General features: G+C 44.8%; 1 protein-coding gene across 1 annotated transcript; it reads left to right on the top strand.

Annotated features, from left to right (window-relative positions):
- Positions 1–262: 262 nt before the first annotated feature.
- On the top strand, positions 263–6427 carry LOC123744255 (ras-related protein Rab-33B-like). Its single transcript, XM_045723093.1, has 3 exons — positions 263–687; positions 3166–3344; positions 5466–6427. The coding sequence occupies exons 1-3, from the start codon at positions 469–471 to the stop codon at positions 5851–5853; spliced, it is 786 nt and encodes a 261-aa protein (XP_045579049.1). The 5' UTR covers positions 263–468; the 3' UTR covers positions 5854–6427.
- The last annotated feature ends 20841 nt before the right edge of the window (positions 6428–27268 follow it).

The following is a 27268-nucleotide window of genomic DNA, read 5'->3' as shown; positions in this document are numbered from 1 at the left end:
CTTTATGCCTCCTAATGTCAGTGTTCCAGAGTGGTAAGAGACAATATTGATGACATATTGAGTCTATCTATGGTTATAGAAGTCTAGAGACACAAAAACGAGGAATTACTAGACAATCTTGTCCTGTACAGAGGAGCCGTTCATTAAGCGTGGAACTTCCTAGAAACCCCCTGGCGTTCCGTCGACAGTAAATAGATTCCTCCCGTCCTCTCGCGAGCTTTATTACCGTGCTGTCATACGTGGTGGCCACCGGCCAACAAGTTGCACAATTAGCATCAGGGGAGTTTCTAAACTCTCCGCTCCTTCCACAGACAATGACAACCAGGGAGAGTTTATAGCCCAGTCGGCGAGTTGCCATTAACTTTGCCACTTTTATATAACGTCAAAGACATCGACATAACATATTGTCTTGTTGGGAGTAGTTGGAGAAGCCTAGATATCACTCTTTAATTAGAGTTTTTACGCGATATGGAATCATCCCTGGAGTTCTCAAACTCTTTCACCAGTGTGTCTTCGCCCTCCGCGCGGTGTCGGATCTTCAAGATCATCGTGATCGGAGACTCCGGTGTCGGTAAAACTTGTCTCACCTACCGGTTCTGTGCCGGTGAGTTCCTCGACCGAACCGAAGCCACCATCGGTGTCGATTTCCGTGAGAGATTGGTCGAGGTCGAAGGCGAGAAAATCAAGGTAAGAGAAGTATAACGTTTAAACCGTTATTTGCAAATGTTATGAACGAGTTGGGTCGTAATTAATTGGTACATTACACAATTTAATGCACCAGAGAATCACTGCGTAAAGAAAATGTGCCTCATCATTTTTATGTTCACGCATTTTGAGAAGGTGGTGTTGATTTCTTTGAGACAATTTTTTTTTCTATAGATATTTGCACTTTGTAAGCGTTACTCGTTAAACCTTTGTGTTTGCAGCTGAATCTGCGCCTACTATTGCGCATGAACATCAGTCTGTGGTGCTATCTCTGGTCTATCAGTCTTAAATGCTTTGAAATATAGTTGTATTTGTACAGGACTAACTAACATGACTACTGTGTGGTGAAACAAAATGTAATCTATGTAAATGGTCCGTTTTTGACCTAAACCAGTGTAGGATATCCAAGTGTCATTAAAGGCTCAGTTGAAAGGACTGACACAGTACTGTTTGTTTGGCCTCTTGGATCAACGTTCACTAAGTATGAATGCAATGGAAGTCTTTTTAACTTGAAACTAGTGTGTTTCAGAGTTACATGTGTAACCGATGTGAAATGGCTAGTTAGTTAGTGGTGGTGCGCGCTAATATCGTTTCTATCGGGTGACGTCACTCGCTGTGAGACCTGAAGTAGTTTTTCCCCTTGCTCTGCAACGGCTGTGGCTTTTGTGGAGCGATGGGTAACGATGCTTCGTGGGGTGTCAGTTGTTGATGTGTGCAGAGGGTCCCTGGTTCAAGCCCAGGTTGGGGCGGGGAGAGGGACGGAAGATATACTGTTACACATACATACATACAACAGAACAAACCACATTTTCAATGCTTTTATATCTTTATGACACATATGACAAAGGCTGTATCACAACCGGCTGTGATTGGGAGTCCCATATGGACGCGCACAATTGGCCCAGCGTCGTCCGAGTTTGGCCGGTGCAGGCCGTCATTGTAAATAAGAATTTGTTCTTAACTGACTTACCTAGTTAAATAAATAACCTTTCACCTCAGCACACAACACATAACATTAGTAGGTTAATTTAATGTTGTGAAAAGTATTGTAACATCAGTGATGGGCTAAACAATGTGATTTGTGTGTGTTTACGGAAACACAGACATGAAAGGGGATATTGGGAAACCTTTGTTCTCTTTATCAGAGCAGGGCAGACCACATGATAGAGGAAGCATGTCATGGTGATGAACAAAACATTGTTTTGCATCTGGGTTAAAGAAAGATAGAGGAGGCCAGACATGGGCAGAATACTTATTTAAAATATTACAAATACTTGAGATGCCTTAGGTTGCCTGCATGGTATACTGTTTTCACTTTTGGGACTATCCAATTGGTTCCATTGTGCAAGGACAAATTAAATCAAGCATTACTCACCTGCAAGTATTTTACATAATGTATTTCTGCCTTTTGGCATTCGTGTAATCTGTGTTTCTCTCTCTGACCTACCTCAGACTGCTTCAAAACACATATCTCGTTTAGGGGCCAAAAGTCCTCCATGTATTTAATCACAGCCAAACATTCCACTGCCTTTAGACAGTCTACGGAAACGGAGTGACAGAGCATCGTATACGGTCCGTTCCAAAAATGCAGCAGGACAAAAGTATGTAGAAGTCGATGCAAACTGCGCTCCGTTTACATCATAGGTAGAGGCCTTTAGAGACTCGAGGTTACTGTAAGACAGGGTTGACCTTCTGATTGGATGCACATATCATGAGAGAAGTGACGAGAAATCGTTATATTGACGTTGGTCTTCTATCTGCTGAGTCGATATATTGATGAAGTAGGATAACATCATCTGCTGACTAACCCGAATGTGAGAGAGTTTATACAGCAGCCCTCTCTCTCCCCCCGCCCCTCTCTCTCCCCCCGCCCCTCTCTCTCCCCGCCCCCTCTCTCTCCCCCGCCCCTCTCTCTCTCCCCCGCCCCCTCTCTCTCCCCCCGCCCCCTCTCTCTCCCCCCGCCCCCTCTCTCTCCCCCCGCCCTCTCTCTCTCTCCCCGCCCCCTCTCTCTCTCTTGAAATCTGCCACGCCCCCTTTAAATCAGCTATTGTTTTTCTCAAAGGAGAAATGCATGCAAACATTTATGCTACTTATCATTTTATCTATAAAATATCTTGTCCAACTATCAAAATAAGTTTTTATCACTTTATACATTTATTTTGGGATTCCACCCTCTAAACCTCATTAGCCTAATGACGCGCGATTGGAGAAGTCTCATTTCATACAAGCTCATTTTCTTCCACTTTCCCTCTCCTCACCGCCTCTCCTGGTTTAACTTGACCTTTTTTAAAGGAGGACAGAGAGGATGGAGGAGAGAGGACGCAGGAGGTGAGCAAATCTAATTGAGAAAAGGCCTCCCACTCCCTCTGTCTGCTTCCCCCTCTTTCTCCATCTCTCTCTAAAACCCCTTCTCTCACATGTAGAATAGTTTCAACCCCCCAACCATCTCTCTCCCTCCAGCTCCAGCTATGGGACACGGCGGGCCAGGAGCGTTTCAGGAAGTCTATGGTCCAGCAGTACTATCGGAACGTTAATGCTGTTCTCTTCATTTATGACGTCTCCAGACCAGACAGCTTCAGAGGCCTGCCAGCCTGGATAGAGGAGTGTAGACGGTACTCACTGGGACAGGAGATAACCAGGTTAGTTATATACACACAACCTGGATAGAGGAGTGTAGACGGTACTCACTGGGACAGGAGATAACCAGGTCAGTTATATACACACAACCTGGATAGAGGAGTGTAGACGGTACTCACTGGGACAGGAGATAACCAGGTTAGTTATATACACACAACCTGGATAGAGGAGTGTAGACGGTACTCACTGGGACAGGAGATAACCAGGTTAGTTATATACACACAACCTGGATAGAGGAGTGTAGACGGTACTCACTGGGACAGGAGATAACCAGGTTAGTTATATACACACAACCTGGATAGAGGAGTGTAGACGGTACTCACTGGGACAGGAGATAACCAGGTTAGTTATATACACACAACCTGGATAGAGGAGTGTAGACGGTACTCACTGGGACAGGAGATAACCAGGTCAGTTATATACACACAACCTGGATAGAGGAGTGTAGACGGTACTCACTGGGACAGGAGATAACCAGGTCAGTTATATACACACAACCTGGATAGAGGAGTGTAGACGGTACTCACTGGGACAGGAGATAACCAGGTCAGTTATATACACACAACCTGGATAGAGGAGTGTAGACGGTACTCACTGGGACAGGAGATAACCAGGTTAGTTATATACACACAACCTGGATAGAGGAGTTTAGACGGTACTCACTGGGACAGGAGATAACCAGGTTAGTTATATACACACAACCTGGATAGAGGAGTGTAGACGGTACTCACTGGGACAGGAGATAACCAGGTTAGTTATATACACACAACCTGGATAGAGGAGTGTAGACGGTACTCACTGGGACAGGAGATAACCAGGTTAGTTATATACACACAACCTGGATAGAGGAGTGTAGACGGTACTCACTGGGACAGGAGATAACCAGGTTAGTTATATACACACAACCTGGATAGAGGAGTGTAGACGGTACTCACTGGGACAGGAGATAACCAGGTTAGTTATATACACACAACCTGGATAGAGGAGTGTAGACGGTACTCACTGGGACAGGAGATAACCAGGTTAGTTATATACACACAACCTGGATAGAGGAGTGTAGACGGTACTCACTGGGACAGGAGATAACCAGGTTAGTTATATACACACAACCTGGATAGAGGAGTGTAGACGGTACTCACTGGGACAGGAGATAACCAGGTTAGTTATATACACACAACCTGGATAGAGGAGTGTAGACGGTACTCACTGGGACAGGAGATAACCAGGTTAGTTATATACACACAACCTGGATAGAGGAGTGTAGACGGTACTCACTGGGACAGGAGATAACCAGGTTAGTTATATACACACAACCTGGATAGAGGAGTGTTGACGGTACTCACTGGGACAGGAGATAACCAGGTTAGTTATAAATACACACAACCTGGATAGAGGAGTGTTGACGGTACTCACTGGGACAGGAGATAACCAGGTTAGTTATATACACACAACCTGGATAGAGGAGTGTAGACGGTACTCACTGGGACAGGAGATAACCAGGTTAGTTATATACACACAACCTGGATAGAGGAGTGTAGCCGGTACTCACTGGGACAGGAGATAACCAGGTTAGTTATATGCACACAACCTGGATAGAGGAGTGTAGCCGGTACTCACTGGGACAGGAGATAACCAGGTTAGTTATATACACACAACCTGGATAGAGGAGTGTAGACGGTACTCACTGGGACAGGAGATAACCAGGTTAGTTATATACACACAACCTGGATAGAGGAGTGTAGACGGTACTCACTGGGACAGGAGATAACCAGGTTAGTTATATACACACAACCTGGATAGAGGAGTGTTGACGGTACTCACTGGGACAGGAGATAACCAGGTTAGTCATATTAAAACCCAATTCCATTTGTCCTTTTTGTTAAAGCGCCCCCTTTACACTTGATCATTTCCACATGGCCCAGAGGAACTAGCTCTATCGCCAGGATCAGATTCAGAAAAGCTGTATTGTGTCAGCATTGGGCAGCTGTGTTACACACACCTCAACCAACACACAATAACAACACAGTAAACACATTGTTTTGAATACTCTGTAGTGGCCAACATTGCCTTTTGGGTTGTAACCTGTAACGTTTTTAACTCTCCATCTGTCTCCCCCTCTGCAGGTTCCTCGTGGGCAACAAGAGCGACCTCCGTGACACCTGCAGCTGTGACCCCTGCCCCATCGAGGTCGAAGGTCAGGTGACACGGGATCAGGCCCAGAAGTTTGCCGCGGCCCACGGGATGATTCTGTTTGAAACGTCTGCTAAAAGCCTCCCAGGAGGAGGAGAACCAGGAGAACCAGGAGAACCAGGAGGGGGGCATCAGCACAGCGTGGAGGATGTGTTCATGGCCCTGGCCTCCAGGCTGAAGAGACAGACCAGACCCCCTCCCCCGGTTCTCAACAACACAGGAGTGTCTGGGTCGTATTGTGGCTCCTATACAGGGACAGCTTCATTCAGACTGCCAGCCAAGAAGAACCCTCATAAAGACTTCTGGACATGCACCTGTTGAGAGGGAGGGTGAGAAGAGGGATGGAACATGGGATGGAAGGAGGGGGGGTGGGAACAGGGGAATTTAGGGTGCCCACCAAGAACTCAGAGAGAGACTTCTGGACATATACCTGTTGAGAGGGAGAGAGAAAGAAAGAAGAAGGAGAGAGGGGGAAGTCCTCTCTGATCAAGGCTACTGAGGGGAGGACAGCTCATAATAATGGCTGGAATGGAATGAAACACGTGTTTGATACTATTCAATTTACTCTGTTCTGGCCATTATTATGAGCTGTCCTCCCCTCAGCAGCCTCCACTGATCTATAGCCTGCTCTCAGAGCTGTTCCTTCTATAGCCTGCTCTCAGAGCTGTTCCTTCTATAGCCTGCTCTCAGATCTGTTGTCTCCTTCTATAGCCTGCTCTCAGATCTGTTCCTTCTATAGCCTGCTCTCAGATCTGTTGTCTCCTTCTATAGCCTGCTCTCAGATCTGTTGTCTCCTTCTATAGCCTGCTCCCAGAGCTGTTGTCTCCTTCTATAGCCTGCTCTCAGATCTGTTGTCTCCTTCTATAGCCTGCTCCCAGAGCTGTTCCTTCTATAGCCTGGTCTCAGATCTGTTGTCTCCTTCTATAGCCTGCTCTCAGATCTGTTGTCTCCTTCTATAGCCTGCTCTCAGATCTGTTGTCTCCTTCTATAGCCTGGTCCCAGATCTGTTGTCTCCTTCTATAGCCTGCTCCCAGATCTGTTGTCTCCTTCTATAGCCTGCTCTCAGATCTGTTGTCTCCTTCTATAGCCTGCTCTCAGATCTGTTGTCTCCTTCTATAGCCTGCTCCCAGATCTGTTGTCTCCTTCTATAGCCTGCTCCCAGATCTGTTCCTTCTATAGCCTGCTCCCAGATCTGTTTGTGCTCTTGCCAACTCCGTTGCCAACTCTCAAGCCAAAAATGAAAGACTGGTACCCAGGATAAAGCATTAACGAAAGGGTCGTTCTACTAATTCGGTGCCTTTTTGAAAACGTTTGACTTCACCTAATTTTAACATTCTGTCATAAAGAGTACATGTTCAACTTCATTCAAAATATGTTTCCCATCTCAAGAGGATAAAGAAGAAAATTACTATAGTAAGTGCCAAATACCGTAACAGGGTCGACCGTGACAGGGTCGACCGTAACAGGGTTGACGATTTCATCTTAAATCAGCCATGAATCTCCTTGTGACAGGGGGAATGGAAGCTTGCTACTGTATGTGCAACAGGGGGAGGCTAGCTTCCCAAAACATTTTTAATTGTTAAAACATTTCTAGCCTGTCTATCTGAAGGTAACAGGGTTGACTTGTTATGCTCGACCCGCTCAGTTTTACTCCACAAAACACCAGGAAATGGACATAAAGAGTAGAACCAGCTCACCTGTTTTGACACTATGATTTGACTACTAGATGTTCAATGTTTCTTTGGGAAGAAATATTTAAAATAGGAATATTTTCACCATATTAAAATGAGAGTTCAATTCACGTAACAGGGTTGACCTTAAAATGAGGGACTGAATCACTAATCACAAAATAACTAGGTCTTTACAATGATGGAGAAATGTTGGGGTTAATCTTCCTAGAAGTCAGAGAGGGTGCACGGAGGGACATTTCAAAATGCTGAAGTCTATTCATATAAAATCTGATTTATTGAATTCTCCATGTGGTCTATATTAAATGGCACTTCATTTAATATAACAGGCTTTTCAACTTCAATATTGGTGCTCATTTTATACCTAAAATATCAAAGGGATGCAAAAGGCCCTCATTTCGTGGAATGACCCAAAAACAGTGGAGACTCTTGGAGATACTCCTCTGGAAGTACTGCATAATGTAACTTTCTGAAGCTTGTGCAGTGGGTCGTCTTTTATGTGTCTTGATCTGTCCATCTTTGCCATATGGTAATTGTATAGCAAGAAATATATGACTGTACATTATCATCCATGATGTGTGTAAATGTTTTCAATATTCAATAAAATAATCAATGTTCTACAAAGTTGTAATCAATAGTACCACTCTTTTCTTTGAACTGAAATGGGTTTTATATTGTTAGTCTGATTTTTCACAGCGATCTAATGCAGGTCTGTATGACTTTTCAGTGTTAGTTTTGCAGGTAAACTATGTACTACAGCACAGCAAGACTAGAACACGTTCAGTATGTTTCTTGGTCTCTGGATGACAAGGAGACAGTCGCTGCCCCAGGATATCAACTGTGAAAAGGTTACACTTCACAACCGATTTACTCCCTGGAAACACTCCCATGGTTACTGTGGTAGAGGGACTACACAGGAGGAGTGGTGTGTTGGTCATGCAGGAGTGTGGGCGGTTGAATGGTGTGTGTGTGACTGAGGCCGTCACATGACCCTTCTTCTGCTCAGTGCAGCAGACGACACACTTGCAACACACATGCCACCAACAGCTGTGTGTGTGTGGCGACAGTATGGTGCAACATTCATCGGTTAGCTGACAGAGAGGTCCTTCTCAGTTTTCTCCTTTCACAGACTTCCTGAACTGACTGAACCAGAACAAGTGGAAGGTGCCTCCTGGTTGCCTTTAAGCACTGGCCTCAGGTCAGGGAGTTCATAAAGCATCTCAGAGTAGGACTGCTTATCTAGGATCAGGTCCCATGTCAACTCATTACCATCGACTTGACTCATAATGGTTCATTTGGGGTTAGTTAAATCTGATCCTAGATCTGCACTATAGCTGTGTTTTATAAACAATCTCTATTGTTATAGGTCTTTTTACAAACGCAAAATAATGACCTCTGTCGCAAATCATTTGGAGTCCGGGAGTTATTTCATTGATAACACGTCTAGGGTGACAGGCAAGCAAGGAGGAACTCAGGAAGCAGACTCTAGATGAAGATCCTATATTGACTACTGTTTGGTACACTGTTATATAACCTATACATGGTAACACTGTTATATAACCTATAGATGGTAACACTGTTATATAACCTATAGATGGTAACACTGTTATATAACCTATAGATGGTAACACTGTTATATAACCTATAGATGGTAACACTGTTATATAACCTATAGATGGTAACACTGTTATATAACCTATAGATGGTAACACTGTTATATAACCTATACATGGTAACACTGTTATATAACCTATACATGGTAACACTGTTATATAACCTATAGATGGTAACACTGTTATATAACCTATAGATGGTAACACTGTTATATAACCTATACATGGTAACACTGTTATATAACCTATAGATGGTAACACTGTTATATAACCTATAGATGGTAACACTGTTATATAACCTATAGATGGTAACACTGTTATATAACCTATAGATGGTAACACTGTTATATAACCTATAGATGGTAACACTGTTATATAACCTATAGATGGTAACACTGTTATATAACCTATAGATGGTAACACTGTTATATAACCTATAGATGGTAACACTGTTATATAACCTATAGATGGTAACACTGTTATATAACCTATAGATGGTAACACTGTTATATAACCTATAGATGGTACACTGTTATATAACCTATAGATGGTAACACTGTTATATAACCTATAGATGTTAACACTGTTATATAACCTATAGATGGTACACTGTTATATAACCTATAGATGCTAACACTGTTATATAACCTATAGATGGTAACACTGTTATATAACCTATAGATGGTACACTGTTATATAACCTATAGATGGTAACACTGTTATATAACCTATAGATGGTAACAATGTTATATAACCTATAGATGGTAACAATGTTATATAACTTATAGATGGTACACCGTTATATAACCTATAGATGGTAACACTGTTATATAACCTATAGATGGTAACACTGTTATATAACCTATAGATGGTAACACTGTTATATAACCTATAGATGGTACACTGTTATATAACCTATAGATGGTAACACTGTTATATAACCTATAGATGGTAACACTGTTATATAACCTATAGATGGTAACACTGTTATATAACCTATAGATGGTACACTGTTATATAACCTATAGATGGTAACACTGTTATATAACCTATAGATGGTAACACTGTTATATAACCTATAGATGGTAACACTGTTATATAACCTATAGATGGTAACACTGTTATATAACCTATAGATGGTAACACTGTTTTATAACCTATAGATGGTAACACTGTTATATAACCTATAGATGGTAACACTGTTATATAACCTATAGATGGTAACACTGTTATATAACCTATAGATGGTAACACTGTTATAAAACCTATAGATGGTAACAATGTTATATAACTTATAGATGGTACACCGTTATATAACCTATAGATGGTACACTGTTATATAACCTATAGATGGTAACACTGTTATATAACGTATAGATGGTAACACTGTTATATAACCTATAGATGGTAACACTGTTATATAACCTATAGATGGTACACTGTTATATAACCTATAGATGGTAACACTGTTATATAACCTATAGATGGTAACACTGAGTTATATGTTTTCTTGCCTAACATCATTATTTGGAAACGGTATATTGATGATATTTTTGTTCTATGGAGGGGTGATGCAGAACTGCTCCAGGCGTTCCATGCTTTTCTTAACTCCTGTTCTGAGCATCTGAGATTTCCAATGTATCTGACGTCAAATCAGTTTTCTGGATCTTCTGATCTTGTGTGAAGATAATGAGAGTCCTGATCTTTACAGGAAACCTACTGATCGTAACGATTTGTTGAAGGCTGATAGTTGTCACCCACTAACCTTGAAAAATAGTTTGCCCTACAGCCAATTCTGTCCAAAAGTATTTGCAAAAAAACTATCATATTTTGACAGAAATATGGCTGAGACACAAAGAAAATTCAAGGAGAGGGGGTACAAAGAATGATCAGATTATTGCTACCATTGAAAAAAATACTAAACAAAGCGAGACATGACCTTTTTAGGACAGTCTGGCAAAAAGAAGCATTCTTGCGTTCTAACTACCCGCTATTCAAAGTGCTCTGAACAAATTAAGGGAATCGTTCACAAACATTGGCACATTCTAAAATCCGATGACAGTATCGGTAATACTATACCCTTGGTCGTATTCTCGCGGGGCAGAAATCTCACAGACCAATTGGTCAACTCTGATTTACCACCCCAAGATATTCCTGAACAACGTCTATTTGCGCCCCTACTGGATGGAAATTACAAGTGTAATGGCTGTGCTCAATGCAATGGCACTTATAAATGTAGATCCTTCAAACACCCCCAAACAGGGAAACAGATCCCAATCAAAGGTGTTATCACGTGCTCCACTAAGGCAGTTATTTTATAACTTGTAAAAATGATATGGGTCAAACAAAGCGCGAATTAAAAGTACGAATCTCAGAGCATCATTAGGTGCAAAAACTCGACTTTACCCAGCTGCGGCCCACTTTTTGGAAGCAAACCACTCGATTTTGTCTCTACGTTACATTGGCATCAAACATGTCACCCTCCCGAGGAGAGGAGGTGACCTCGATAATTGAATTAAATTATAGCCAGCAGCATACCACCCTGCAGCCCACTGCTGGCTTACTTCTGAAGCTAAGCAGGTTTGGTCCTGGTCAGTCCCTGGATGAGAGACCAGATGCTGCTGGAAGTGGTGTCGGAGGGCCAGTGGGAGGCACTCTTTCCTCTGGTCTAAAAAATGTATCCCAGGGCAGTGTAGGGTGCTGTCTTTTGGATGGGATGTTAAATGGGTGTCCTGACTCTCTGAGGTCATTAAAGATCCCATGGCATTATTGTAAGAGTGGGGGTGTTAACCCTGGTGTCCAGGCTAAATTCCCAAGCTGTCCCTCATACCATCATGGTCACCTAATCATCCCCAGTTTCCAATTGGCTCATTCATCCCTGTAACTGTTCCCCAGGTTGTTGCTGTAAATGAGAATGTGTTCTCAGTCAACTGACCTGGTTAAAAATAATTTATTGCTAAAACGATCTTTAATTTAAAGACCCTTGCTCCCTTCGGTCTCAACGTTGACTTTGATCTGAAGCCATTCTTGTGATTATTGTGATTTTTCTATTGTAAATGTTTGTAGGCTTATGTAGCCAAATTGTATCTATGATCGTACGCTATCCATTTATGTTTTTTGTATGATATTTTAATATATGAGAATTAACCAACGATATCAGGCCACACCCGGACATGATTACAGACACCTGTGTGTGTCCTTTAACACTATAAACTAGTCACCCAGCAGTGTCTGTCATTATACCCTGATAAAGACATCTTGTCTGTTCCTTTACATGATGTATTCTCTATAAACTAGTCACCCAGCAGTGTCTGTCATTATACCCTGATAAAGACAGCTTGTCTGTTCCTTTACATGATGTATTCTCTATAAACTAGTCACCCAGCAGTGTCTGTCATTATACCCTGATAAAGACATCTTGTCTGTTCCTTTACATGATGTATTCTCTATAAACTAGTCACCCAGCAGTGTCTGTCATTATACCCTGATAAAGACAGCTTGTCTGTTCCTTTACATGATGTATTCTCTATAAACTAGTCACCCAGCAGTGTCTGTCATTATACCCTGATAAAGACAGCTTGTCTGTCCAAACGTTGGATGTTAGGTTATTACATCTGAGCTCCTAGAGTGTGTGGCTCTCCTTTATCACCTAATCCCTGTTATCAGTCAATATAGATCAACCTGTACCTTCAACATCACCTAATCCCTGTTATCAGTCAATATAGATCAACCTGTACCTTCAACATCACCTAATCCCTGTTATCAGTCAATATAGATCAACCTGTACCTTCAACATCACCTAATCCCTGTTATCAGTCAATATAGATCAACCTGTACCTTCAACATCACCTAATCCCTGTTATCAGTCAATATAGATCAACCTGTACCTTCAACATCACCTAATCCCTGTTATCAGTCAATATAGATCAACCTGTACCTTCAACATCACCTAATCCCTGTTATCAGTCAATATAGATCAACCTGTACCTGGAATATCTGAGACAACAGTGAGGATATTGCATTCATCTACGCCTCAGTATTTTCTAAAACCACATAACATTTATAATGTCTCACTATGGTCCATACAATCACTATGCCTCACTATGGTCCATACAATCACTATGCCTCACTATGGTCTATACAATCACTATGCCTCACTATGGTCCATACAATCACTATGCCTCACTATGGTCCATACAATCACTATGCCTCACTATGGTCCATACAATCACTATGCCTCACTATGGTCCATACAATCACTATGCCTCACTATGGTCCATACAATCACTATGCCTCACTATGGTCCATACAATCACTATGCCTCACTATGGTCCATACAATCACTATGCCTCACTATGGTCCATACAATCACTATGCCTCACTATGGTCCATACAATCACTATGCCTCACTATGGTCAATACAATCACTATGCCTCACTATGGTCCATACAATCACTATGCCTCACTATGGTCCATACAATCACTATGCCTCACTATGGTCCATACAATCACTATGCCTCACTATGGTCAATACAATCACTATGCCTCACTATGGTCCATACAATCACTATGCCTCACTATGGTCCATACAATCCCTATGTCTCACTATGGTCCATACAACCACTACACCTCTTAGTGTGTCTCAGTTATTCTAAAAGCCCAACCGCAGCAGGTGTTGTGGAACATGTGTTTACACTCAGCATACACAGACATATACACAGTCAGCATACACAGACACATACACAGTCAGCATACACAGACACATACACAGTCAGCATACACAGACACATACACAGTCAGCATACACAGACATATACACACTCAGCATACACAGACACATACACAGTCAGCATACATAGACACATACACAGTCAGCATACACAGACACATACACAGTCAGCATACACAGACATATACACACTCAGCATACACAAACACATACACAGTCAGCATACACAGACATATACACAGTCAGCATACACAGACACATACACAGTCAGCATACACAGACACAGTCAGCATACACAGACATATACATAGTCAGCATACACAGACACATACACAGTCAGCATACACAGACATATACACACTCAGCATACACAGACACATACACAGTCAGCATACATAGACACATACACAGTCAGCATACACAGACACATACACAGTCAGCATACACAGACATATACACACTCAGCATACACAGACACATACACAGTCAGCATACACAGACATATACACAGTCAGCATACACAGACACATACACAGTCAGCATACACAGACACAGTCAGCATACACAGACATATACACAGTCAGCATACACAGACACATACACAGTCAGCATACACAGACACATACACAGTCAGCATACACAGACACATACACAGTCAGCATACACAGACATACACAGTCAGCATACACAGACATATACACAGTCAGCATACACAGACACAGTCAGCATACACAGACATATACACAGTCAGCATACACAGACACATACACAGTCAGCATACACAGACATACACAGTAAGCATATGCAGACACATACACAGTCAGCATACACAGACACAGTAAGCATACACAGACACATACACAGTCAGCATACACAGACACAGTCAGCATACACAGACATATACACAGTCAGCATACACAGACATATACACAGTCAGCATACACAGACACATACACAGTCAGCATACACAGACATATACACAGTCAGCATACACAGACACATACACAGTCAGCATACACAGACATATACACAGTCAGCATACACAGACATATACACAGTCAGCATACACAGACATATACACAGTCAGCATACACAGACATATACACAGTCAGCATACACAGACATATACACAGTCAGCATACACAGTCAGCATACACAGACATATACACAGTCAGCATACACAGACATATACACAGTCAGCATACACAGACATATACACAGTCAGCATACACAGACACATACACAGTCAGCATACACAGACACATACACAGTCAGCATACACAGACACATACACAGTCAGCATACACAGACACATACACAGTCAGCATACACAGACATATACACACTCAGCATACACAGACACATACACAGTCAGCATACACAGACACATACACAGTCAGCATACACAGACACATACACAGTCAGCATACACAGACATATACACACTCAGCATACACAGACACATACACAGTCAGCATACACAGACATATACACAGTCAGCATACACAGACACATACACAGTCAGCATACACAGACACAGTCAGCATACACAGACATATACACAGTCAGCATACACAGACACATACACAGTCAGCATACACAGACACATACACAGTCAGCATACACAGACACATACACAGTCAGCATACACAGACATACACAGTCAGCATACACAGACATATACACAGTCAGCGTACACAGACACAGTCAGCATACACAGACATATACACAGTCAGCATACACAGACACATACACAGTCAGCATACACAGACATACACAGTAAGCATATGCAGACACATACACAGTCAGCATACACAGACACAGTAAGCATACACAGACACATACACAGTCAGCATACACAGACACAGTCAGCATACACAGACATATACACAGTCAGCATACACAGACATATACACAGTCAGCATACACAGACACATACACAGTCAGCATACACAGACATATACACAGTCAGCATACACAGACACATACACAGTCAGCATACACAGACATATACACAGTCAGCATACACAGACATATACACAGTCAGCATACACAGACACAGTCAGCATACACAGACATATACACAGTCAGCATACACAGACATATACACAGTCAGCATACACAGACATATACACAGTCAGCATACACAGTCAGCATACACAGACATATACACAGTCAGCATACACAGACACATACACAGACACATACACAGTCAGCATACACAGACATACACAGTCAGCATACACAGACACATACACAGTCAGCATACACAGACACAGTCAGCATACACAGACATATACACAGTCAGCATACACAGACACATACACAGTAAGCATACACAGACACATACACAGTCAGCATACACAGACACAGTCAGCATACACAGACATATACACAGTCAGCATACACAGACATATACACAGTCAGCATACACAGACACATACACAGTCAGCATACACAGACATATACACAGTCAGCATACACAGACATATACACAGTCAGCATACACAGACACATACACAGTCAGCATACACAGACATATACACAGTCAGCATACACAGACACATACACAGTCAGCATACACAGACATATACACAGTCAGCATACACAGACATATACACAGTCAGCATACACAGACATATACACAGTCAGCATACACAGTCAGCATACACAGACATATACACAGTCAGCATACACAGACATATACACAGTCAGCATACACAGACATATACACAGTCAGCATACACAGACACATACACAGTCAGCATACACAGACACATACACAGTCAGCATACACAGACATATACACAGTCAGCATACACAGACATATACACAGTCAGCATACACAGACATATACACACTCAGCATACACAGACATATACACAGTCAGCATATCGTTTGATGATCGACACACAAACACAGTCCTGGATGTTATCCGCTGACTCTAGACGGTTTTATCTCCACATCTCTTTATTCAAAGACTCAAGCAGGGACACTCTTACTGACAGTTGTGGCTGCGTCGCGTGATGTATTGTCTCTACCTTCTTGCCCTTTGTGTTGTTGTCTGTGCCCAATAATGTTTGTACCATGTTTTGTGCTGCTACCATGTTGTTGTCATGTTGTGTTGCTACCATGCTGTGTTGTTGTCTTAGGTCTCTCTTTATGTAGTGTTGTGGTGTCTCTCTTGTCGTGATGTGTGTTTTGTCCTAGATTTCTATTTTTAATCCCAGCCATCCCCGCAGGAGACCCGCAGGATGCCTTTTGCCTTCCGGTAGGCCGTCATTGTAAATAAGAATTTGTTATTAACTGACTTGCCTAGTTAAATAAAGGTCAAATAAAATAAATAAAAAGACTGCAAAATGTTCATTTCCAGGAATGTGTTTTTCCTGTTTGTCATGCTCTGTTGAGAAGGAGATGACATTCCTGTCTAAATGTCTGGACGTGGTGTTCTGCTGTATTCAGAGCCTGAGGGATGGAAGAGGAGGGACCAGCAGCTCAGGACCCATTCTAATACTTTATTCATCCTTCCTCCTTTCCTTCCTCTCTCCTTGGTGATGGGGACATAGAGCCTGAGGGATGGAAGAGGAGGGACCAGCAGCTCAGGACCCATTCTAATACTTTATGCATCCTTCCTCCTTTCCTTCCTCTCTCCTTGGTGATGGGGACATAGAGCCAGAGGGAAGGGAAGAGGAGGGACCGGTAGCAGCTTAGAGCCCTGTTGTAATACTTATTAAATGCATCCTTCCTCCTTTCCTTCCTCTCTCCTTGGCAATAGGGACATAGAGCCTGAGGAAAGGGAAGAGGAGGGACCAGCATGTCATAATAGTTGAAGCCGTGTTGTATGGACCAAACTGCAGACGGAATGTGGATACTCATCTTTTAATGAAAAGAATAATACATTAAAGCAAAGTATACACAGGAAACCAATAACCACGACAGGCTAACTACAACCAAAAGACTAGCAGTGTTAGCACAACCACCCACAAACCCAAGTGACAAACATACTCCTAAATATATGACTCCCAATCAGGAACAACGATCACCAGCTGTCCCTGATCGGGAGCCACACAGACCCACATAGAAATACAACACCCAGAACACACATACACAGACATACTCTGCCACGTCCTGACCAAAACTACACAACAACACCCTCCGCTGGTCCGGACGTGACACAGCAGCTCAGGACCAATTCTAATACTTTATGCATCCTTCCTCCTTTCCTTCCTCCCTCCTTGGCGATAGGGACATGGAGCCTGATGGAAGGAAAGAGGAGGGACTTGGAGCAGCAGAAGTAGCAGCAGCACAGTAGCCTGGTCCCAGATCTGTTTGTGTGCTGTCTTGCCAACTCCTATGGTCATTGTCACGTAGGATTTGACAAGACAGTCAAGCAGATCTGGGACCAGCAGATAATCATGCCCTGTTCTGTTCTAATACTGGTCAATAATCACTGACCTGTGGCTGGATAAGTGGAAGCTAGGTTAGGATTGCTTTGACTCTCACCAATCCATCCTTGTCAGATCAATGGGGACTCTGGGGAGAAAAGGAGGAGAGGAGGGGAAGGGAGGAGAGGGGAAGGAGGAGGAGAGGGGAATGGAAGGGGGAGAGGAAGGGAGGACAGTGGGAGAAAGGAGGAGAGGGGGGAGGAGGAGGAGGAGAGGAGGGTAAGGGAGGAGAGAGGGAGAAGGGAGGAAAGGATTCATGTTTTAAATCAATTGAAAGAGGGCTGGTCATTGTAATATCCCTGGCAAGAACAGAATAGTTATAATATAATTATTTATAAGTGGCAGCAGCCAAAACAGACAACAACCACTCCTCGATTATTGAAATACCGTAGCATGATGGTAGCATGACAACGGTGTCATATAAAAACTACAGAATTCCACATGAAAAACTACAAATTCCACAAATCTAAGGGCTACAGGAGGGATGTGTGATGTCATGGGTCCATATGTTAAGTCTGATAGTGGTGCCTTGTGCAAGTCATCTGCTCTGACTCATGTGCAGCACTGATGAGTTGAAAATCATGTGTCTCAGAGCAGACAGGATGTATTGTATGAGGTCTTACAGTGTTTGCATTGGGTGAAACAGAGGGGGTATAGGGGGGTGTTTGTTATGTTCCTCTGGGTACCAGCTCATGTGGGAGTAGACGGGAAAGAGGAAGTGGATATTATTGCCAAGCAGCCTCTTAAAACATCCTAGTGTTGAGATGGAATTGTCAATCAGTAAAGCAGAAGCCAAGGGGTTAATAAGAACAGTGGTTAAAAACAAATGGTAGGAGTTGTGGAACAAGGAGAGAAAGGGAAGACACCTGTATAAGATCCAGGAACATGTGGGGGCAGGGAGGTCCTCAGGCCGAGAGAGAAGGGAGGACAGTGTAGTCACAAGGCTGAGACTGGGACACACCAGGCTGAGACTGGGACACACCAGGCTGAGACTGGGACACACCAGGCTGAGACTGGGACACACCAGGCTGAGACAGGGACACACCAGGCTGAGACTGGGACACACCAGGCTGAGACAGGGACACACCAGGCTGAGACTGGGACACACCAGGCTGAGACTGGGACACACCAGGCTGAGACTGGGACACACCAGGCTGAGACAGGGACACACCAGGCTGAGACAGGGACACACCAGGCTGAGACTGGGACACACCAGGCTGAGACTGGGACACACCAGGCTGAGACTGGGACACACCAGGCTGAGACTGGGACACACCAGGCTGAGACTGGGACACACCAGGCTGAGACAGGGACACACCAGGCTGAGACAGGGACACACCAGGCTGAGACTGGGACACACCAGGCTGAGACTGGGACACACCAGGCTGAGACTGGGACACACCAGGCTGAGACAGGGACACACCAGGCTGAGACTGGGACAAACCAGGCTGAGACTGGGACACACCAGGCTGAGACTGGGACACACCAGGCTGAGACTGGGACACACCAGGCTGAGACTGGGACACACCAGGCTGAGACTGGGACACACCAGGCTGAGACAGGGACACACCAGGCTGAGACAGGGACACACCAGGCTGAGACTGGGACACACCAGGCTGAGACTGGGACACACCAGGCTGAGACTGGGACACACCAGGCTGAGACAGGGACACACCAGGCTGAGACTGGGACACACCAGGCTGAGACTGGGACACACCAGGCTGAGACTGGGACACACCAGGCTGAGACAGGGACACACCAGGCTGAGACTGGGACACACCAGGCTGAGACTGGGACACACCAGGCTGAGACTGGGACACACCAGGCTGAGACTGGGACACACCAGGCTGAGACAGGGACACACCAGGCTGAGACAGGGACACACCAGGCTGAGACTGGGACACACCAGGCTGAGACAGGGACACACCAGGCTGAGACTGGGACACACCAGGCTGAGACAGGGACACACCAGGCTGAGACTGGGACACACCAGGCTGAGACTGGGACACACCAGGCTGAGACAGGGACACACCAGGCTGAGACTGGGACACACCAGGCTGAGACTGGGACACACCAGGCTGAGACAGGGACACACCAGGCTGAGACTGGGACACACCAGGCTGAGACTGGGACACACCAGGCTGAGACTGGGACACACCAGGCTGAGACTGGGACACACCAGGCTGAGACAGGGACACACCAGGCTGAGACTGGGACACACCAGGCTGAGACTGGGACACACCAGGCTGAGACTGGGACACACCAGGCTGAGACAGGGACACACCAGTCTGAGACTGGGACACACCAGGCTGACACTGGGACACACCAGGCTGAGACAGGGACACACCAGGCTGAGACTGGGACACACCAGGCTGAGACTGGGACACACCAGGCTGAGACTGGGACACACCAGGCTGAGACTGGGACACACCAGGCTGAGACTGGGACACACCAGGCTGAGACTGGGACACACCAGGCTGAGACTGGGACACACCAGGCTGAGACTGGGACACACCAGGCTGAGACTGGGACACACCAGGCTGAGACAGGGACACACCAGTCTGAGACTGGGACACACCAGGCTGAGACTGGGACACACCAGGCTGAGACAGGGACACACCAGGCTGAGACTGGGACACACCAGGCTCAATAGTACAGTGAAAGTGTCGGGGAAACATCCGACTGGGAGGTGTGATCATTGTCAGGAGGAGATGGAGACAGTGGAACAAGTTCTATTTCAGTGGCAGAAATATGAGAGAGAAAGGGAGCACGTTATTCGATTTGAGGAGTAATGGGCTTGAAGAGACAGGATTAAGTGAACTAGTGGGGAAAAACTTCAGGGGATGTAGAATTTAATTATGTATTTTGTTCCCTTAGTTTAAGGGATTTAGATCTTCCCTGTCTCTGCTCCACACTCCAGTCCAGTTGATGGCGGTAATGCACCTTAAAGTTATTTGCCAACCGGCATATACAATCCACAGAAGAAGAAAAGGAAGGAGTAGGTGCCTTGCACACGCTGATCTTTAGCCCACAGATGCGTAAAAGACACAAGAAAGTCAAATAGTGCTCCATTTCTTTTACAAATGTTTAGCTTGTATGTGACAGTCCCATCAGGCTGGAGGTCAGGGCAGGCAGGTACGGAGTCCAGAAAACAGGCAAGGGTCAAAAACCAGGAGGACCAGCAGAAGATAATAGAAGCAGGAGGACCAGCAGAAGAGAATAGAAGCAGGAGGACCAGCAAAAGAGAATAGAAGCAGGAGGACCAGCAGAAGAGAATAGAAGCAGGAGGACCAGCAGAAGAGAATAGAAGCAGGAGGACTAGCAGAAGAGAATAGAAGCAGGAGGACCAGCAGAAGAGAATAAAACCAGGAGGACTAGCAGAAGAGAATAAAACCAGGAGGACTAGCAGAAGAGAATAAAACCAGGAGGACCAGCAGAAGAGAATAGAAGCAGGAGGACTAGCAGAAGAGAATAGAAGCAGGAGGACCAGCAGAAGAGAATAGAAGCAGGAGGACCAGCAGAAGAGAATAGAAGCAGGAGGACCAGCAGAAGAGAATAGAAGCAGGAGGACCAGCAGAAGAGAATAGAAGCAGGAGGACCAGCAGAAGAGAATAGAAGCAGGAGGACCAGCAGAAGAGAATAGAAGCAGGAGGACCAGCAGAAGAGAATAGAAGCAGGAGGACTAGCAGAAGAGAATAGAAGCAGGAGGACCAGCAGAAGAGAATAGAAGCAGGAGGACTAGCAGAAGAGAATAGAAGCAGGAGGACCAGCAGAAGAGAATAGAAGCAGGAGGACCAGCAGAAGAGAATAGAAGCAGGAGGACCAGCAGAAGAGAATAGAAGCAGGAGGACCAGCAGAAGAGAATAAAACCAGGAGGACTAGCAGAAGAGAATAAAACCAGGAGGACCAGCAGAAGAGAATAGAAGCAGGAGGACTAGCAGAAGAGAATAGAAGCAGGAGGACCAGCAGAAGAGAATAGAAGCAGGAGGACCAGCAGAAGAGAATAGAAGCAGGAGGACTAGCAGAAGAGAATAGAAGCAGGAGGACTAGCAGAAGAGAATAGAAGCAGGAGGACTAGCAGAAGAGAATAGAAGCAGGAGGACCAGCAGAAGAGAATAAAACCAGGAGGACTAGCAGAAGAGAATAAAACCAGGAGGACTAGCAGAAGAGAATAGAAGCAGGAGGACTAGCAGAAGAGAATAGAAGCAGGAGGACCAGCAGAAGAGAATAGAAGCAGGAGGACCAGCAGAAGAGAATAGAAGCAGGAGGACCAGCAGAAGAGAATAGAAGCAGGAGGACCAGCAGAAGAGAATAGAAGCAGGAGGACTAGCAGAAGAGAATAGAAGCAGGAGGACTAGCAGAAGAGAATAGAAGCAGGAGGACTAGCAGAAGAGAATAGAAGCAGGAGGACCAGCAGAAGAGAATAGAAGCAGGAGGACTAGCAGAAGAGAATAGAAGCAGGAGGACTAGCAGAAGAGAATAGAAGCAGGAGGACCAGCAGAAGAGAATAGAAGCAGGAGGACCAGCAGAAGAGAATAGAAGCAGGAGGACCAGCAGAAGAGAATAGAAGCAGGAGGACTAGCAGAAGAGAATAGAAGCAGGAGGACTGGCAGAAGAGAATAGAAGCAGGAGGACTGGCAGAAGAGAATAGAAGCAGGAGGACCGGCAGAAGAGAATAGAAGCAGGAGGACTGGCAGAAGAGAATAAAACCAGGAGGACCAGCAGAAGAGAATAGAAGCAGGAGGACCAGCAGAAGAGAATAGAAGCAGGAGGACTAGCAGAAGAGAATAGAAGCAGGAGGACTGGCAGAAGAGAATAAAACCAGGAGGACCAGCAGAAGAGAATAGAAGCAGGAGGACCAGCAGAAGAGAATAAAACCAGGAGGACTAGCAGAAGAGAATAGAAGCAGGAGGACTAGCAGAAGAGAATAGAAGCAGGAGGACTAGCAGAAGAGAATAGAAGCAGGAGGACCAGCAGAAGAGAATAGAAGCAGGAGGACCAGCAGAAGAGAATAGAAGCAGGAGGACCAGCAGAAGAGAATAAAACCAGGAGGACTAGCAGAAGAGAATAAAACCAGGAGGACCAGCAGAAGAGAATAGAAGCAGGAGGACTAGCAGAAGAGAATAGAAGCAGGAGGACCAGCAGAAGAGAATAGAAGCAGGAGGACCAGCAGAAGAGAATAGAAGCAGGAGGACTAGCAGAAGAGAATAGAAGCAGGAGGACTAGCAGAAGAGAATAGAAGCAGGAGGACTAGCAGAAGAGAATAGAAGCAGGAGGACCAGCAGAAGAGAATAAAACCAGGAGGACTAGCAGAAGAGAATAAAACCAGGAGGACTAGCAGAAGAGAATAGAAGCAGGAGGACTAGCAGAAGAGAATAGAAGCAGGAGGACCAGCAGAAGAGAATAGAAGCAGGAGGACCAGCAGAAGAGAATAGAAGCAGGAGGACCAGCAGAAGAGAATAGAAGCAGGAGGACCAGCAGAAGAGAATAGAAGCAGGAGGACTAGCAGAAGAGAATAGAAGCAGGAGGACTAGCAGAAGAGAATAGAAGCAGGAGGACTAGCAGAAGAGAATAGAAGCAGGAGGACCAGCAGAAGAGAATAGAAGCAGGAGGACTAGCAGAAGAGAATAGAAGCAGGAGGACTAGCAGAAGAGAATAGAAGCAGGAGGACCAGCAGAAGAGAATAGAAGCAGGAGGACCAGCAGAAGAGAATAGAAGCAGGAGGACCAGCAGAAGAGAATAGAAGCAGGAGGACTAGCAGAAGAGAATAGAAGCAGGAGGACTGGCAGAAGAGAATAGAAGCAGGAGGACTGGCAGAAGAGAATAGAAGCAGGAGGACCGGCAGAAGAGAATAGAAGCAGGAGGACTGGCAGAAGAGAATAAAACCAGGAGGACCAGCAGAAGAGAATAGAAGCAGGAGGACCAGCAGAAGAGAATAGAAGCAGGAGGACTAGCAGAAGAGAATAGAAGCAGGAGGACTGGCAGAAGAGAATAAAACCAGGAGGACCAGCAGAAGAGAATAGAAGCAGGAGGACCAGCAGAAGAGAATAAAACCAGGAGGACTAGCAGAAGAGAATAGAAGCAGGAGGACTAGCAGAAGAGAATAGAAGCAGGAGGACTAGCAGAAGAGAATAGAAGCAGGAGGACCAGCAGAAGAGAATAGAAGCAGGAGGACCAGCAGAAGAGAATAGAAGCAGGAGGACCAGCAGAAGAGAATAGAAGCAGGAGGACCAGCAGAAGAGAATAGAAGCAGGAGGACCAGCAGAAGAGAATAGAAGCAGGAGGACTAGCAGAAGAGAATAGAAGCAGGAGGACTAGCAGAAGAGAATAGAAGCAGGAGGACTAGCAGAAGAGAATAGAAGCAGGAGGACTAGCAGAAGAGAATAGAAGCAGGAGGACCAGCAAAAGAGAATAGAAGCAGGAGGACCAGCAAAAGAGAATAGAAGCAGGAGGACCAGCAGAAGAGAATAGAAGCAGGAGGACCAGCAAAAGAGAATAGAAGCAGGAGGACCAGCAGAAGAGAATAGAAGCAGGAGGACCAGCAGAAGAGAATAGAAGCAGGAGGACTAGCAGAAGAGAATAGAAGCAGGAGGACCAGCAGAAGAGAATAAAACCAGGAGGACTAGCAGAAGAGAATAAAACCAGGAGGACTAGCAGAAGAGAATAAAACCAGGAGGACCAGCAGAAGAGAATAGAAGCAGGAGGACTAGCAGAAGAGAATAGAAGCAGGAGGACCAGCAGAAGAGAATAGAAGCAGGAGGACCAGCAGAAGAGAATAGAAGCAGGAGGACCAGCAGAAGAGAATAGAAGCAGGAGGACCAGCAGAAGAGAATAGAAGCAGGAGGACCAGCAGAAGAGAATAGAAGCAGGAGGACCAGCAGAAGAGAATAGAAGCAGGAGGACCAGCAGAAGAGAATAGAAGCAGGAGGACTAGCAGAAGAGAATAGAAGCAGGAGGACCAGCAGAAGAGAATAGAAGCAGGAGGACTAGCAGAAGAGAATAGAAGCAGGAGGACCAGCAGAAGAGAATAGAAGCAGGAGGACCAGCAGAAGAGAATAGAAGCAGGAGGACCAGCAGAAGAGAATAGAAGCAGGAGGACCAGCAGAAGAGAATAAAACCAGGAGGACTAGCAGAAGAGAATAAAACCAGGAGGACCAGCAGAAGAGAATAGAAGCAGGAGGACTAGCAGAAGAGAATAGAAGCAGGAGGACCAGCAGAAGAGAATAGAAGCAGGAGGACCAGCAGAAGAGAATAGAAGCAGGAGGACTAGCAGAAGAGAATAGAAGCAGGAGGACTAGCAGAAGAGAATAGAAGCAGGAGGACTAGCAGAAGAGAATAGAAGCAGGAGGACCAGCAGAAGAGAATAAAACCAGGAGGACTAGCAGAAGAGAATAAAACCAGGAGGACTAGCAGAAGAGAATAGAAGCAGGAGGACTAGCAGAAGAGAATAGAAGCAGGAGGACCAGCAGAAGAGAATAGAAGCAGGAGGACCAGCAGAAGAGAATAGAAGCAGGAGGACCAGCAGAAGAGAATAGAAGCAGGAGGACCAGCAGAAGAGAATAGAAGCAGGAGGACTAGCAGAAGAGAATAGAAGCAGGAGGACTAGCAGAAGAGAATAGAAGCAGGAGGACTAGCAGAAGAGAATAGAAGCAGGAGGACCAGCAGAAGAGAATAGAAGCAGGAGGACTAGCAGAAGAGAATAGAAGCAGGAGGACTAGCAGAAGAGAATAGAAGCAGGAGGACCAGCAGAAGAGAATAGAAGCAGGAGGACCAGCAGAAGAGAATAGAAGCAGGAGGACCAGCAGAAGGGAATAGAAGCAGGAGGACAGGGAAACCGCTGGTTGACTTGAAAAACATTCAATACGACATCTACCCTCTTTCTTTCTACCTGTCCTTGTTCTGTAGGTCTTGTTTTGTATGATTTACTTTGTACCTACAACTCTGGGTCTTGTTGTTTCTGTCTGCTCTTATGTTTAGATCAGAATTGCACACTTGTCTTTTATACCTATACACCACTATTGTGTGTGTTCAATAAAAACATTACAGTGATGCAACATTCATGTAAATGTGTCGGGGTTAGACAGAAGATAACCTGCACCCGTAGTCACTGGGCAGTTAAGGGCTATTACACAGCCACTACACAAATACAAAATACTCACTAAATACAATGCAAAACAACCTATTCATAATAACAACACTATCATCAGGAACATACGAGGAACCACAGATAACTACAGGTTTGGATAGATTTGAGCCATGTTTTCAATTGAAATGTAAAAGTGTAATAATAAGTACAGTTTCTCAAGTCCATGGGCAGATTATTCCAGTATATGATAGTTCTTACTGAGAGGGCGGATTGTCCCAGTTTACAGTGTGGAAAAGGGACAACACAGTCCTCTCTAGTTCCTGCCCTTGTTATCCTGCAGGTGGTTTCCTTGAGCATGATATACCTGCGGAGGTGGAGGAGCAAGGCCATGCAGCATCATAAAGACAAAGTTTAAAGCTGTCCAGACTGAATACATGATGTTTGTGAATGACGTGACAATGGTGGTAACTGTTTGGTTTGTTTTATAAAAGTGTTTGTAGAGTGATTCAATTGGTTTCTGAATGGTAGCTCCTACTAGTGACCAGCATGTGATGCTATAACTCAGATGGGAGAACATCATATCATACCTACATAGTTTGGTGGCCTCCAGAGGAAGGTGTTATAAACCTAAAGCTTAATCCAAACATGACCGTGTTAACCACCACCACCTTCGCCTGCTTCTTGAATATGAAGTTAGGAGTCCAAAATGATGCCGAGATAATTAGAGTTAAACACAACTATTGAGTTTCTCCCCATTGACCGGAACAGCTCGTTGGGTCGAATCAACGGTTTTCTTCCAGAAGTACATCCAAACAGTCTTGTGAATATTTAAATGCAGGCAAGAATCAGCCAACCATTTAGAGACGTGGACCATAGCTTCAGTTAACTTGTTAACAACATGTTGTCTGTTTGTTGACAGTACATACAGGACTGTATCGTCCACATACATCTGCATGTCAGCTTGTGGGCAAGCAGGTAGGAGATCATTTATATTGATGGTAAACAGAAGAGGGCTTAATATTGACACAAGCTCGTCTTCCCCAATTAAGGTGCCACCAACCTCCTGTGATGTAGGCCCACAGTAGAGCCCTGCCTGTCCATGGCTGTGGGATATTTGTTCTGGATTTTGTCCCAAAATGGCACCCTATTCCCTATAGGTCCTGGTCAAAATTGTG

The sequence above is a fragment of the Salmo salar genome, chromosome ssa08 (genome assembly GCF_905237065.1).
Source record: "Salmo salar chromosome ssa08, Ssal_v3.1, whole genome shotgun sequence".
NCBI classification, from domain to species: domain Eukaryota; kingdom Metazoa; phylum Chordata; class Actinopteri; order Salmoniformes; family Salmonidae; genus Salmo; species Salmo salar.
The sequence above is the reverse complement of the archived record's forward strand: the minus strand, read 5'-3'. Positions and strand labels throughout refer to the sequence as shown.

Excerpts from the sequence above, each read along its gene's own strand:
- LOC123744255 (XM_045723093.1), top strand. The coding sequence starts at position 469 with ATGGAATCATCCCTGGAGTTCTCAAACTCTTTCACCAGTGTGTCTTCG. Across the intron at positions 688-3,165 it reads TCGAAGGCGAGAAAATCAAG|CTCCAGCTATGGGACACGGC; the intron begins GTAAGAGAAGTA and ends CTCTCCCTCCAG. Across the intron at positions 3,345-5,465 it reads CTGGGACAGGAGATAACCAG|GTTCCTCGTGGGCAACAAGA; the intron begins GTTAGTTATATA and ends CCCCCTCTGCAG.